This window comes from Zeus faber (assembly GCF_960531495.2).
Source record: "Zeus faber genome assembly, chromosome: 10".
Classification (NCBI taxonomy): Eukaryota; Metazoa; Chordata; class Actinopteri; order Zeiformes; family Zeidae; genus Zeus; species Zeus faber.
In genome coordinates, this window is record NC_137199.1 from 4,437,671 (window position 1) to 4,452,025 (window position 14,355).

General features: G+C 46.1%; 2 protein-coding genes across 2 annotated transcripts; one reads left to right on the plus strand and one right to left on the minus strand.

Moving 5' to 3' along the window:
* Positions 1 to 3,334: 3,334 nt before the first annotated feature.
* LOC307235564 (uncharacterized protein) lies at positions 3,335 to 7,854 on the plus strand (the record flags this gene model as incomplete). The annotated part of the gene is made up of 6 exons (XM_080007691.1): positions 3,335 to 3,593; positions 5,436 to 5,495; positions 5,712 to 5,843; positions 7,119 to 7,265; positions 7,550 to 7,610; positions 7,751 to 7,854. Exons 1-6 carry the CDS (start codon positions 3,429 to 3,431, stop codon positions 7,852 to 7,854), a joined length of 669 nt encoding a protein of 222 aa, XP_079863817.1. The 5' UTR covers positions 3,335 to 3,428.
* A 402-nt stretch (positions 7,855 to 8,256) lies between these two features.
* On the minus strand, positions 8,257 to 11,802 carry rab33ba (RAB33B, member RAS oncogene family a). Its single transcript, XM_080008397.1, has 2 exons — positions 11,403 to 11,802; positions 8,257 to 11,030 (listed from the first exon to the last, which is right to left on the minus strand). Exons 1-2 carry the CDS (start codon positions 11,628 to 11,630, stop codon positions 10,557 to 10,559), a joined length of 702 nt encoding a protein of 233 aa, XP_079864523.1. The 5' UTR covers positions 11,631 to 11,802; the 3' UTR covers positions 8,257 to 10,556.
* Between the last annotated feature and the right edge of the window lie 2,553 nt (positions 11,803 to 14,355).

Here is a 14,355-nt window from a genome sequence, read left to right on the forward strand (position 1 = left end):
TTCTGCATGTTCTGTTTCAGTCGTTGGTGGCGGGGTCCGATCTGAAGTAAAAGGCTTGGGTCTGATCAGGGTTTACTGTCGAGAAAATAATGTGACCATCTTCAAGTGAAGACCAGGGTAAACCCAAGTGTGTGTTATTTTTTTGTTTCAAATGGAATTCTGGAAATTGTAACGCAATCCACCCAGCATAGACGATTTTACGGATTGCCACTTTAACTGACAATAAGGCCTTGATTCACCATGCAAAACATTGTCAATATTTCAAAATAATCCTGAATTATGAAATTCTCTCTCGCTCTCTCCGGTGTGAAATCAGTTTGAAAGCTGACGTCTCAATTCTGAGCCATTTTTACAATTTGATCACAATTGTAAAGACACTTTAATATATAAATATCACCAGGACCGATGTTTCATTATAGAACATAATGTCAGTTCAGAGCTCAAACATGTTCTAGTACTTCACGTAAGTGCAACTTCTGAGAGTATTTACTTACGACCCGCTCATTTTGGCTCCTTTACCTGCGCGATGCGACGCGCGTTGAAGTTTCGGGTATTTAGAATCCAAAATCAGAAGTTATTGACCTTTTTCCCGCATGGGGGACCGTGAAATGTTGTGAGTGTGGGGATCACACCGTGGGGGCCACAGCAGAGAACCCCCCCCACGCTCCCCGCCGGTACCCGCTCCGAAGGAGAGGAGCGGGCACTACTAGGAGTGGGCTCAAAATACTTTATTTATTTTTTCAAGTTTCACAGTTTAATGTCGTCGTTTAAGTTGCTGTCTCCTCTAATGTTTTATTCCCTATCACACTGAAACCGTGACACGCCCCCTTTCCCACGCCATGGTGACGTAGAACGTGACGCATCAGAAAACGGTATTTGTCCTGGCAATTGGAAAGGTGTCAATCGTCTATTTTTAGCGGGTTGTGAAATTACTTTTTCCCGCCCCGCATGTTTTGGGGGAACACTTATATTATTATTATTGTTATAATAATAAAAAGATTAGATCTTATCATTGGAGTACAAAGTAAGATCTGATATCTTAAGATCTGATAATATGAAGTACAGAGTAAAATTCAAGATTCACAATGTTTATTTATCACAGATAAATACATACCAACATACATATATGTAAGGAAATGACATTGCAACGCACTCGGACATTAAGCACAGCACCAACTGACACAATAGCTAACTAATTAACTAACTAACGAACTGAACTAACTAATTCCTAAAACGTGATTCAGTTAGTAAATATAATAAAATAAGGTAATATACTTAATGGGAATACAAAATAAAAATAAGAGGAATAGACTATGTACAGATATCTGCAGTTAAGTGGCATTCGAATAAAGTGAGGTAGTGAGTATGGAGATATACAGTACAGTATACAACAGTACGATACAGCAATACAGTAACACCAAACAGAACAGCAATACAGCGCAGTATGCAGTAACCCAGTACAGTGATACAGTATGCAGTACAGTATGCACATACAGTACAGTAAGGCAGTGGGGCCTATGTGAGTTCAGCATTGACAGTTCTTATGGATCCTTCATGATCCTGCGGGCTCTGCTACTACACCTCCTGATGTATAAGTCCTTCAGGGAGGGGAGGGTAGTTCCAGTGGTACATTCAGCTGAACGCACCACCCCCTTGCAGGGCCCGCCTGTCCTGAGCAGTACAGTTCCCAAACCAGGCAGTGATGTTGCCTGTCAGGATGCTCTCCACCGCTCCACAGTAGAAGGACTTGAGGATCCTCACCGAGACCCTGAATTTCCTCAGCTGCCTGAGGTGGTAAAGACGCTGTTTGTGTAGTCCATGTTAAGTCCTCTGTGATGTGGACTCCCAGGTACTTGAAGCTGCTCACCCTGTCGACAGAAGTCCCATTAATCGCAAACGGCGCATGTGTCCTTGTTTGTAATCCCCTCCAAAAGTCAACAACCAGCTCCGTAGTTTTGCTGATGTTCAGTAGGAGGCTGTTATCCTGGCACCAGAGTGACAGGTCAGGCGATCTTCGGTACAGGGATGATGTTGGACCTCTTGAAGCAGGACGGGACCGCCTGCTCGGTTGCATATCCCAGTGAACACCGGGGCTATCTGGTTAGCACAGGTCTTCAGTACTCGTCCAGATATGCCACCTGCGCCCGCAGCTTTCCGGGCGTTCACCCGCATCGGAGCCCCTCCCGACGTCATGCTCAGACAGAGCGCGTTCATCCCCAGCGGTGGAACTCAGATTGGCCGGCGAGCCAGCGGCGCTGTTGCCAGACTCCAACCGCGCATAAAAGGAGTTCAGTTGGTCGGCGAGGGAGGCGTCCACACCCGTGGCTGCTCTTGTGTTTCGTTATAGTCTGCGGCCCCTGCTACAAGCGTCGAGTGTCCCGTTGGTCCGTCTGTAGCGCCCCAGTCTCTATATGTCCGTTTAGCCTCCTCCACCGCCCTCCGCAGTTTGTATGACGAAGAGATTATAAAATAAAAATACAGATTTTACAAGAGGTGGGCTACGTATTACACACCTGTCGTTCCCTGCGTGAGAGGCACTCTTCTGGTAAACCGCGATTTCGTAGGACTCTCAACAGTGGGGGATCAGTGTTTCGGGCCATGTTGATGCCAGTTCATTACAATAGGCCAAGTGGCAGTTCACAACTGTACAGAACCCGCCCGAGACCAACTTACCACAATAAGTTATCACGTTATGACGTGAAACCTATGACGTTATAACAACAAGCAATAGTATCTTGTTATAACCAGAAACGTTTCTTGTCATAACGTGATGAGTTTGCATTTTGTAATAACGGGATACTGATCTGTTTTTATCTGTATGTTGTGGCAGCAACACGCTCCCGTAACGGTGTGGTTAAAAAAAAAAAAACAACGTTTATTTTGTAACTAGTCAAAAGTGAAAGTGGTCAGGTGCGCGGAGCGTGTTGCAAAAGAACTCACCTGGAGGCCATCTTAATGCGGGGTTGGGGGTTGCCATGTAAGAAAAGCCGTGCCTAGATCCAGAACGTGGCCGTCGAACAAAACCCCGCCACCTTAACTGGCAACCGACAATAGTTAAACCGCTGCCGTTCCACCTGCCTCAGCGCACAGGTGCGTCAACAACGCAGCAACGCCGGAGCCCGGAGCAACGCTGGAGGAGGCCAAGTAGGTTTCATTCGGCTGTGACGCATATTCCACTTTTTGGAGACTTTAAACACCGACGCTAAAATGTTACTGACCTATTATGACTTGGGGGGGGGACAACAACAACCCAGGCATGAGAAGTTTTGAACTCCACGAGGCAGAGCGGTGAAAGTTCTACCTTTTTGGTGTCACTTTTTTCTTAAAGGGCGAGTGGCGGCGGCGGATGTCCACTGTTTCGACGGGAATATCGCTGTCACCCCGGGGTGTCCTTTTGTTCATAACCACACCTTAGGTGCCACCGGGCGATGGACCGCTACAGATATTTCACCTTCAACCGGCGAGCGGTAGTGGTCCTGGGCGTCCTTCAGGTGGCCTGCGCCGGACTGTGCGTGGTGTGCGGCTTCATTGACGCGGTATTCCGCAAGGACACCCCGCTGAGCGTCACCCGGACGCCGATTTGGGGAGGACTGGTAAGTTCTGTCTGTGGCAATTTAAGAAAACATACATTTGTGTTCAACTTTACTTTTATGATGGAAAGGCAAATTTTAATGAAAGAAAATAATCGAATAGAATCTAACACTGTATTCGAATGAATGTGGGTAACTTTGAACGGCCTCTTAATGGTCTCGTCCAATATTTGATATTCACCCCATATTTACCTAGCCGCCACTTTATAAGAAACAATGGTGGGGGCCGCCTTTGCCAGCAAGAATGCACTGATCGTGCATGGACAAAAAGTGAAAAGGAGCCGCGGTGGATTTGATAAACCAGCGTTGCCAGTTATTACTGTTAGTTACATCTAGATGCTTCCAGATGCCAACACCTTCTGTCACCTTCTTGTGACTGGAGCTTTCGGCCAGCAGAAGATGTCATCAGGGGGTGACCAACCCTCAATCAGACGTTTCGACCCTTAGCCACAACGCCCTCGGGTTGGCGGGTCGGCAGTGGTGGCCAAATCACTGCCCGTCTTCTCCTGGCTTCCAGCTCAACTCCTCCCGCCTATTCCAGAGCCGGCAAGAGGCTCTTTCTGCTGCCTCCCCAACCTGTGAGCTGAAGTCTTCCTCTCCCTTCCTGCTATTCCCAGGGCTGTGAGCATCTTCCACACAGACTGGGCAGGGAAACCCCTGCAGCCAACCTCTACTGGAAAAAGTCAGGCCTGCCACCCTTTATCCCTGCACTCTTGGACCAGGTCCTGGTGTTCCGTGTTCTTCCTCTCCCAGGCCGCTTCGCAACCGTCTTCCAACGGGACTGTCAATTCAATCAGGATGATCTCTTTTGCCTCCTCCTACCATATGACCATGTCTGGTTGTTTGGACGACCTGGGGAAAGTGTAGCTTCTTCCCCACATCTACCCTCATCTCCCATGATGGCGCTGCCTGCAGGAGGCTCGTCCTGGTCTTCTTGGAGGGCGGTGGTTTCTCTCCCGCTCTGAACTGGATGGAGGGTTTCCCGTGGGTCTGACGTTTTTTCCGTCTCTCCTGCTCCAAGATGTCAGCCAGTGCTCTGAGGACCTTCTCATGGCACCATCTGTATCTCCCCTCGCAAAGTGCAGTCTTGCACCCCGCTAGTATGTGCGCCATTGTGCCTCTCTCGCCACATAACCTGCACAGAAGGGTCCTCCCTCAACCCTGTGCAGGTTTGTCGGTGTTGGGAGGATGTTTTGCACTGATCCGAGCAGGAAAGAAATACGGAAAGGCTCCAGTCTCCACAGTTCAGGCCACGAGATCTTCCGCTTTGGCAGGTCCCACTTGGTCCAGGGTCCTTGTGATCCAAGTTCCACGGCTCTGGACCTTTGCCTTTCCTCCTCGAGGTGCCTAACCTCGGCTTGGATAAGTTCTCTCCTTTGCCTTGGGTCCGCTTTCTCCCATTGCTGGAAATGGGTGTTTCCGAGTCCTTGTCTTCCAGTGCATGGGTTTCCAATGATGTCCTTCAACTTCAGCATGCTCTCTGCCTGTGCTACTGAGGATTCAACTGCCCATTTACGTCCTGATCTTGTATTTGTAAATGAACATTGACAAAAAAGAACCGCACGCTGGGACACAAAAAACAAATCCCCACCACCTCAAGATACAAAAAAACATCATTTTGGGAAAATAAAGTGATTAGCGTAAACCTCAATGTTCCAATCAATATTATGTATGTGTTCTATTAAATAATTCATCTTTCAATTATTATTTTCTTGTTAACAATGAATATGAACTAAGTATCGAATAACTATTGTTAGGTGTGGGGGGGCCCCCCAAAAATGGCTGCCTAGTGAGACCAACCCCTGTAATCCATCCCTGCTAATATTAAGTTGTCCTTGCTTTCAGATCATGGCCTCGCCAGGTGCACTTGCATTGTGTGCCTCCCAAAGGAAGAACCCAATTTTGGTAAGGCCCTCTTGTTCATTTTTACTCCTACCAACTGATCTGTTTACATTTCACGATTGGTTAAAAAGGTGAGACATTTTTAACCAATCATACACCCACCAGGATTGCAATACTCCAGTGTGGGCGCTGTCTCCTCACGGGCTTAACACTATATGATTTTGACTATTATGACACTATAGAGAGAGAGAATTGCTTCTTTTTTTTTTAAACCCGCAGGTGAGTGTGATGGTGGTTTCTGCGGTGGTGTCATGGGTCACTGTCGCAGCTGTGGTCGCCTACTCCTGCCTGACTCTGAGCTATGGGGAGGAAAACCAAGATGTGTTCCACCAACACACCAGCCTGCAAGTGGTAATCACTAACACACACTGAATAATCATAAACTACTACTAATCTTGTATTATGATTCGCTTTAGAAACTCGTAATTCCATAGCCATGGGAAAATTATCGTTTTTATTGACCGAATTTTGAGAGACTTCACAAAGCAGGGTCCTATCATGAGCTCCCCATGTCAATCAATTTTGGCTTATTGGGTAAATACTTTGAGGGTCATCACTATTAAGGTATCTCTTATCTCTCTTGCAAATAAGAAAAAATCTCATTGTATTCACCTGTAGAAAAAATATAAATCATCATAGCAATTCCAGTAATAAGATTTGTTTTTCCTGTAATTTACTCCTTTTTCTTAAATAAAAACAAACCTTTTACAACATAAAATGAGGATGGGATTTCATCTGTGAACACTTTCTCATATATTAAGTCTATTGCAGTGGTTCTACAACTGGCCTGACCTCAGGATTTACATTTGTCCATAGTCATTAAGTCAGGACCCCAACATGATCAAAGGTTTGAACTATTCCATTTTATTTCACCAAATGAATAGTGCGGTAATCAACCATTATTTTGTGCACATTATAGCATTGATATGGTAAAATTGTATGAAGGAAGATATGAATCTGATAAGATTCTCTTTGATTTCACTTAACCTGGCTAGCAACTGTATGATTGACTGGTGGGTGGTTTATGTCATGACGGCAACACGATGCAGTTAGAAACGCTGTTTCAAAATAAAAGCACGGCATCGGAAGTACAATACTCTTTCCCTTTCAGCCTCTGTGTACCCAGCAAGTTGAAGGCACATACTGTACATTTTGAAGAAGCTCACACAAAAATGAACAAAAAAAAGTATATAAAAAAAACAAAAACTTTATGGCCGTGCTACACCACTTTCCTGTCAAGAAGCTACTCATCTTGCAATGATGGAAACATAAAATGGATGTAAAGCTTTTCATTTCACACCTTGGAATGATCCTTCTATCCTGTAGAAGAATATCAAAAAGGAACAAAATTCCAAGGCACTCTTCTGTCAAAAGAGTTTCTTAAGCTGCCTAATTCATGGTGTGGTTGTTAAGATACTATGCATAGCAGCAGGAATGGCCTTCCTCAGGCCATGTAGCCAACTTAAAGGCTTTTTGACAGAAGTATGCCTTGGGCTACATTTTTGTTCTACATGAGAGCACCAACGCAATATTTAGTTTGAACCTCCTGACGCAAAGCCAGACTTTTTTTTTTTTTTACTGTTTTCTTTTCTTATGATGTATGTTTTGGCCGTCCCCTTTGCACAGACGTTTGTGTTGCACAGGCTGGTGAAGGGGGCCAACAGCACCATACTGCTCTCCTGTGCCGTCAGCCTGCTGCTCTCCTCGCTCACGGCCTACGCCGGCTGCCGCAGCCTCCCCTTCTGCGCCTGCTACGATACCAGAACAGGACTGGTACGCACCGCCAGCACCAACACGGTCTCGTAGAAATTAGTTCTGCACATCTAGATGGACTGTTTTCAACTGGTTGGTTTTAAAGCATCGCACTGGTTCTAGATGAGTTATTTTCCTCCATTTTTCCAAAACTGTTTCCCGCAGCTTTATCTACACATGCACACTACATTTATATTACCTCCGTGTGTCAATATTTTTAGTGATTGTTGAGTTGTTTTGCTGTTTTAATACAAAACTGGTTGAGATTTCTAATAAACAGTGTGCATTCCTGGCACATGCTTTAGGAGACACTGGTCCCACAGAATGACCCGTACCCAGGGACCGAGCTAGTCTGTACCTGGCAAGGTGAGAAAGTTGTTTCAGAGAGAAAGTGAGCCACAGCGCGTTTGGATTCTGTTGGATCGATTGAACGTGGATTGGAAAAATGGCAAAGCCATCCTTTTTAAGTTCTAACAGACGTACTCTGCAACCGCTCTTTCCAGCAGGTGGCGATGACCGGCTCTTCAACGCACCTGCGCAGACGCATGACTGGAGGCCGGAGGAAGAAGAAACTCCCTCCACGCTCCCTCCGTACAGTAGGCTGAGCTGAACACTCCACACTGGACGCATCTACTCTCACATACTGTGCCTTCTCTGGGAATATGTGGTCCGAGGTTCCTCAAAAAATAATGAGGATACTGAAAATGTGAAGAGCTTTTTAATTAGAAAGGTTATAAGGGCTATAAATTATTGCTGATTATTTCTCTCTCTATATATATATTTTTTGATGTTCTGTGAGGTCTGGTCAGGTCTGTCTGGTCCAAAGAAACATTTTCAACTTCAATTCGAAGTCTCTGTGCTGAGATGTCATTCGACAGATGTGTGTCCATTTTTATGTTGTATTTAATTAATAAAGCGTGCAATATTTTAATATTTTCTAGGGATTTTAATTATAAATCTGAGAGCACAATGAGAAAAGGAAACCATCACAAGTTGAAATGTTCATGGTCTCTTTATTAAATCTACAATGGACAAAGCATTTTTTTTAATCACCTCTTTGTGAACTAATGCCCCACTGACTTCATGGCACTTGCAAAAAAATTTTCATACAGTACCAACTTTTCTTGTCCACGACCAAAAGTAAGGCAATGTCCCCGGGGGGAAAGGGCTAACGAAGGCTGAAACGTTTGAGCAAAAGGGTTAGTTAATGAGTCATTCACGGGGCACAAAGACAGAAGGTTCTAATTGCCGTTTAACATTTTCACTTGTTAATTTCCCCCGAACCGCGTCACCGAATTAGGATGCGATCAGTCAGTTTCCCTGAACAAGTAATATTGGACTGGCCGCAGGACCAGCTGAGGCCACAAATACCCGCCCCGCGGAAATTCGACGAGCTAAATCCATGATTTGGTTAGGTTTTCGGGAGTGTAAAGTGTGGGGGGTGGGGATTTGGTTAAATGAGGGCGTGTAGTGTGTAGTGTGGCTTAAGATGAAATGTCACCGACATTTGATAGTTTGCTTTGATAGTACGGTCGTGTACCTTTAAAGATGGACCCTCTGTGGATTTATAAATCATATGCAACAGCAGCTTAAAAAACACAGTAGGCAGTCCGTTTACACCCTAATATGCCTGAGAAGTGTACAAGCCGAGCACACGCAGGTAATCCAAGTTCAATTGCACAGAGGTGGAAAATTTCAGGTTCAGAAGGGAAGTCACGCCGTTTCCGCTTCCACGCTGATCCAGTTGACTTTCACCATTGGTTGCACCTCGAGAGTTGTGCCAGTTACCACGCGGTGGACTCCAAATCCCGGAGTGGAATTTCACAACCCGAACCCGGATTTCTGGCTCGGTGCAGCTCTTCGGTCACAGGACTGCATTCTCATGGGACATTTTACGGCAACGCGGAAAACGAGCAAAACTCGCATGACATAAATCATGCGGCCTCTATCTATAACGGAAGGAATCTGTCTGTCTGTCCTTCGATTAACCCAACAACTGTTCATCCTACTTCACACTTGGCAGGTGTATTGCTGGGGACCCATAGATGTGCAATGTCCAATTTGGACACGTGACACATGTAATATTAATTAACAAGTGAACAGCGAGCTGCTCAGCTCACGGGGTGGGGCTTCAAACAGTGAGCCGTGTGCAGCAGCAGGGCGGGGCTTCAGGACTCTGCGACCGAGTCGCTCTCGTTCGTAGTGCAGCCCATTCCGAAAAGGCATGTTTTGAACGGCCACTAAACTATAACTACAAAGGAAGGGAACTGTGGATGTAGGTCTTTCGATTCTCTCGACAACCGTTCATCCAATCTACTTCACACTTGGCAGGTGTAGGACGCGCAGTGTCGAATTTGGTGCAATTTGGACATGCGACATGTGCAATGTTGATAAACTTTGAATAAACAGCGAGCCAACGGGAGATGGGGCTTCCCGTGAAAGCAATCGGCCCATTCTGAACAGGCATGTTTGGTGTGGACACGCAACACGTGTAATATTGATAAACTTTGAATGAACAGCGAGTTCCAAAAGCATGACTTGGGTGTTCTTTTCACGTGAGAGTATTTCCCCAGTGTTTTTCACTGTGACTTTCACGAACAGGCATGTTTTGAAAGGCCACTGCACAAATCTATTCATGTTGCGAGGGTTGCTTATCAATGTCAGCTTCGACATCAACGGGGTGGAGAGAGAGGAAATTTGGCAATAGTCGGCTGGACAAAACCAGCTGGGCAAACATGTACATTTTTTTTAAAATAATGCACTTGTTGATTCAAGCTAAGAGTCTCTAACACAGTTCTGTGGTTCAGGTTTTAGGGCATTACCCAGCACGGCAAGGTGCCACAGGCCCTTGAAGAAAGGGCAGATTAAAGCACTTTTTTTTTATTTTTTAGGAGGTTGTTGAAGTGTCCAAATCAGCTCAGAGGGTGCGTTTCTTTATCGGACCGTGTTACTAATGTGTTTTGTGGAAGTATTTCTTCATTATCATTTCAATTAAGTTAAGAGGTAACTTACGACTCAACAGTTAGCAGCGGGGAATGGAACCCTGTGAAGAGAGATTTGGGAATTTATTGATTTAAAAAAAAAATGTAATAATAAAAAATATTGTGTCGGACACAGCAAGAGAGGATATTCGGAGAGCCAGGTTTGTCTACTTCATGGTCACAGGATAGAAGTCCTGCTACCATGCGCTCATGGGGGAGGTTGGTGTTGTTGTCGTTTTCCTTATCTTTAAACCACTAGTTATTTGACTAGTTATTTGTAAATGTAGTGGAGTCACTAGGGTTGATGTTTTGGTTGTGATTCCAAAGTCCCTCAGCAGTTGCCACAACTCCAGCTGCTCGAGCCCTCCACCCTCTCGTCTCTCCCTCTACCCAAGGCAATGGCCCCGGCCGGCTGGCTGAGCACCAGCGGCTTCTGGGACTTCAGCTTGTGGGCCACTGTCATAAAGATGGCCTCGACGTGGTCGCTGTTCCCGCCGCCGCCCTCGCCCGGGTCCTTGGCCGACGTCTCGAACAGAGGCATGGAGTGGGCATCGGCGAACTGCCGGGCCACCTCGGCGCCCACCTGCGCCGAGGGGCGGAGGTCGCACTTGTTGCCGACCAGGATGCGCGGAACCTCAGCGCCCAGCGCGTGCTGCCGGCACTCCTCGATCCACGCCGGCAGGCTGCGGAAGCTGGCGGCGCTGGTGACGTCGTACACAAAGACCACGGCGTGCACGTTGCGGTAGTAGTGCTGCACCATGGACTTCCTGAAGCGCTCCTGGCCCGCAGTGTCCCACAGCTGGATCTGGTGACAGAGAGACCGAACCGTGAGACGGTACATGTGATCTGGGGTGATGGGGGTCAAGTCAGTGACTTAAAAAGGGGAACCAATAGTTCTGCTTCTGAATGAATGGTTTCCTTTAATGTGTCACGCCAGTTCTTGCCTAATCACATCCCGATCCCGGTAATATACTCAAACCCTTTGTCTGTCCATCTCTTTTTTCCCCAGTGGATAGTGTATTTTGGTTGTGCATCTGTATCAGTTGGATCAAACGACGGTAGACCTCAGCCCTGTCCACCCACCACCTCCCCCGCGGCATCCCACCCGCCCAAGCAGCCCATCACTGTGCTGACCGTTCACTCCCCGGGATCTATAGTCTACACTCGCCGAGCGCACCTTGATTTTCTCGCCGTCGATTTCGATCAGCCGCTCCCTGAAGTCCACCCCGATCGTGGCCTCGGTCTTCTCCGGGAACCTGCCGGCACAGAAGCGGAAAGTAAGGCAGGTTTTCCCCACTCCCGAGTCTCCGATCACGATAATCTTGAAGATGCGGGTGCGGGGCGGCGGGAGAGCCGCGCCGGCCAGCGAGCCGGAGAACCCGGCCGACGACTCCGCCTCCGCCATGGCTCTGGCTTGATTGGTGATTATCGATTATGGATGCCGGCAACGGCGTCTCCCCTCATCCAAACGGAATGACGTCTCGCCACCAAGGTGTGTCGGTGTCCGATGTCGATTTTCGCGCAAAACCAAAGCGCTTGACCCATAAAACTCCGTTTTGAGGACGCACTCGCTGCCTCCCAAGCCTCGCGCCAAGCCCCGCGCCAAGCCACGTACGGCGTTGTTGTTGATGGCGCGGCTTATCGCGAGAAACCCCGAGAGAAGCCGCCACTTCCTGGTTTATCGTGACGGCCAGTTTGAAGTAGTCCGATGAGATATTATTTATTTTAATCTTTTTTTTTTTTTTTATTGTATTTACGCCAATGGGTGACATGTGTAGATATTAAAAATGTGTTTATAATTCGAAATACATGAATTTCAAGAATGTTGAAATACTTCATTAATGAATTATAAATTAAATAATGACTGAGAAAGAAGTTGTGCATAATTAATTGTTCGGAGAAAATCAATTATGCACAACTGCTTCATCTCAGCCCCACACGCTCCCATTACAAAGAGAGCTCTTTATAAACGTTATCAATCGAGCATCCTTCTATAATGCTTTCCAAGTCACCGCCATCATTTCAGCCAAACTGCCCTTAAAGAGCAACTATCAGCTTTGTTTTTTATTTTAATGGATTTACAATCTTGGCCTTATGGAGAAGAGGGTTTGAAAAAAAACAACCAAATAAAAACATTTTACAGGCAGCAAGGGCAAACGTGCAGGAGGAATGTAGGTGATTTAAGTTCACAGGTAAAAAAGGCCTCTTTTTTTTTTTTGGAACGCCTTGGCTGGTGACGTCACGCAGGGTAAGTATAATCTCATTGACTGTCACAGCACAGTAGCAGGGTGCTCAGGCCGTTTTAGTTTCACAACTATTTAGGTTGAAGTACTGTGTTTGTGTAGGTTGCATAAACTCTGGCATAAACGCTTTATGTGAAGGTGCTTGTAATAAGCGCTAAGTTGATAAGGTCCTTACAAGATGCTTATTAGGAGTCCAGCCTGCAGGGCTAAAACCTGAGTGGGTTTGCTTGAATTTTTATTATTACTATTGTTCTTGGCATTTTTTCAGGGTTAAAGTGTCTGAAACACAGCAACCGCTGTACAGACAGACATGACATTTCAGACGTCTTTTGTTCACGTTTGATTAATATCGATGTACATTTGGAGTAGAAATGAGTGAAAAACTGTTGCAAACTTACCAGGAGTTGAAGAATGTTGGCGTGACATGATTAGTTTGAGGGGCGGGATGCATCGTAACACATGCTAGGTTTCACAAACCCCTGAAAACTATAATCTTATAGACAATTGATTTGGTTATATATCAAATATGTTCAATGGGTCTAACATTTGAGATTGAAGAATTGGGAAATTTGGAATTGGTGTCAATTTTAAACGATGTGTACAGAACCTCTGAAAACTGCAATATGTACCTAACATGAGTAAACTGGACCCCATGTAAGGCTGCCACAACTATATTTAGGGGTTGTATTTATCCAGTGTTGTGATTGGTCAACAACCGGGTCTTCACCAAGATGACAGCATGTGCCGATGTGACTGACGTCGGACTTTCATGGATGTCATGGATCCAACGAACCCACAGACAATCTGAATAAGATGTGACTTCAGGCCAGTTCCAACTTGGCCTAGTTGGAGTTTCATCCAGATTGGTTCAGTATTGTGGATGGAGTTTGTGATCAACAGTCACTATCTCACCAAGATGGCACCACCACGCACAGACATATAAAACCTTGCTCGCATATGCAAGTTGACGGAGGGCACTTGAGAGCACTGCAGTCTACCAGGTCATTACGAGTGAACTTCTGCACTCATAAAATATACCAGAAGAGATATCCAGAACACCAGGCTCTCTTTGGATTGTCACGTCCAGTCGGCCTGCTTGCCGATTGGACTTTGGTCTGATCGCAATTAACCATGCGTGGCAAGTAAATTATCTGTGCATCGTGAAGATATATTCACGATTGGACTTTAACTAAAGGAATATAAGATTCAAACTCTTAACCATGCAAAGTTACAGGTATTATTTTATTACTATTAACCATTATGTTTGAAAATGTAAGTAATACCAGATCACAATTGGAGTAAATAAAGTGCAGCGTATTAAACGTCACAAATTTATATACTTCTGATGTCACGACCAGAGCTAGGAGAGACCCAAACGCACGACACAGAAAGAAGGAAGGCAGGCAAAGGATGTTTATTAGCCTGGACGGTGGAGCTGGCCGGGGGGACCCGGTCGAGGGATAGAGCAGGGCTGGGCAGGGATGATGACCAGGAGAAGGGGTCCAGGATCCGGGTGGAGAGACGGGGAAGCAGGCTGGATGGAGAAGGACGGGCAGCCTTGGTCGACGAGCGGAGACAGGCAGGCAAACAGGGCTGGCTGGATTTGGAGAGACAGACTGGGTCGACGAGAGGAGACAAGCAGGTAAGGGGAAGACGAGACAACGAGACAAACTAGGAACTAGAAACAAGTACTAGGAGCTTGGAACTTGGAAGGGAGCCAGTAGCTGTACAACTCAGGTAAGCTAGTTGACGGTCTGGCAATGAATGACTGGGAAGCTGAGACTAAATACTGTGAGAGTGATGCAGGTAATTGGTCTGAGGACAACTGACGTGCACCAGAGTAAGTTCTACAATATAAAAACCCAATTACATCACTATCAGAGAAAT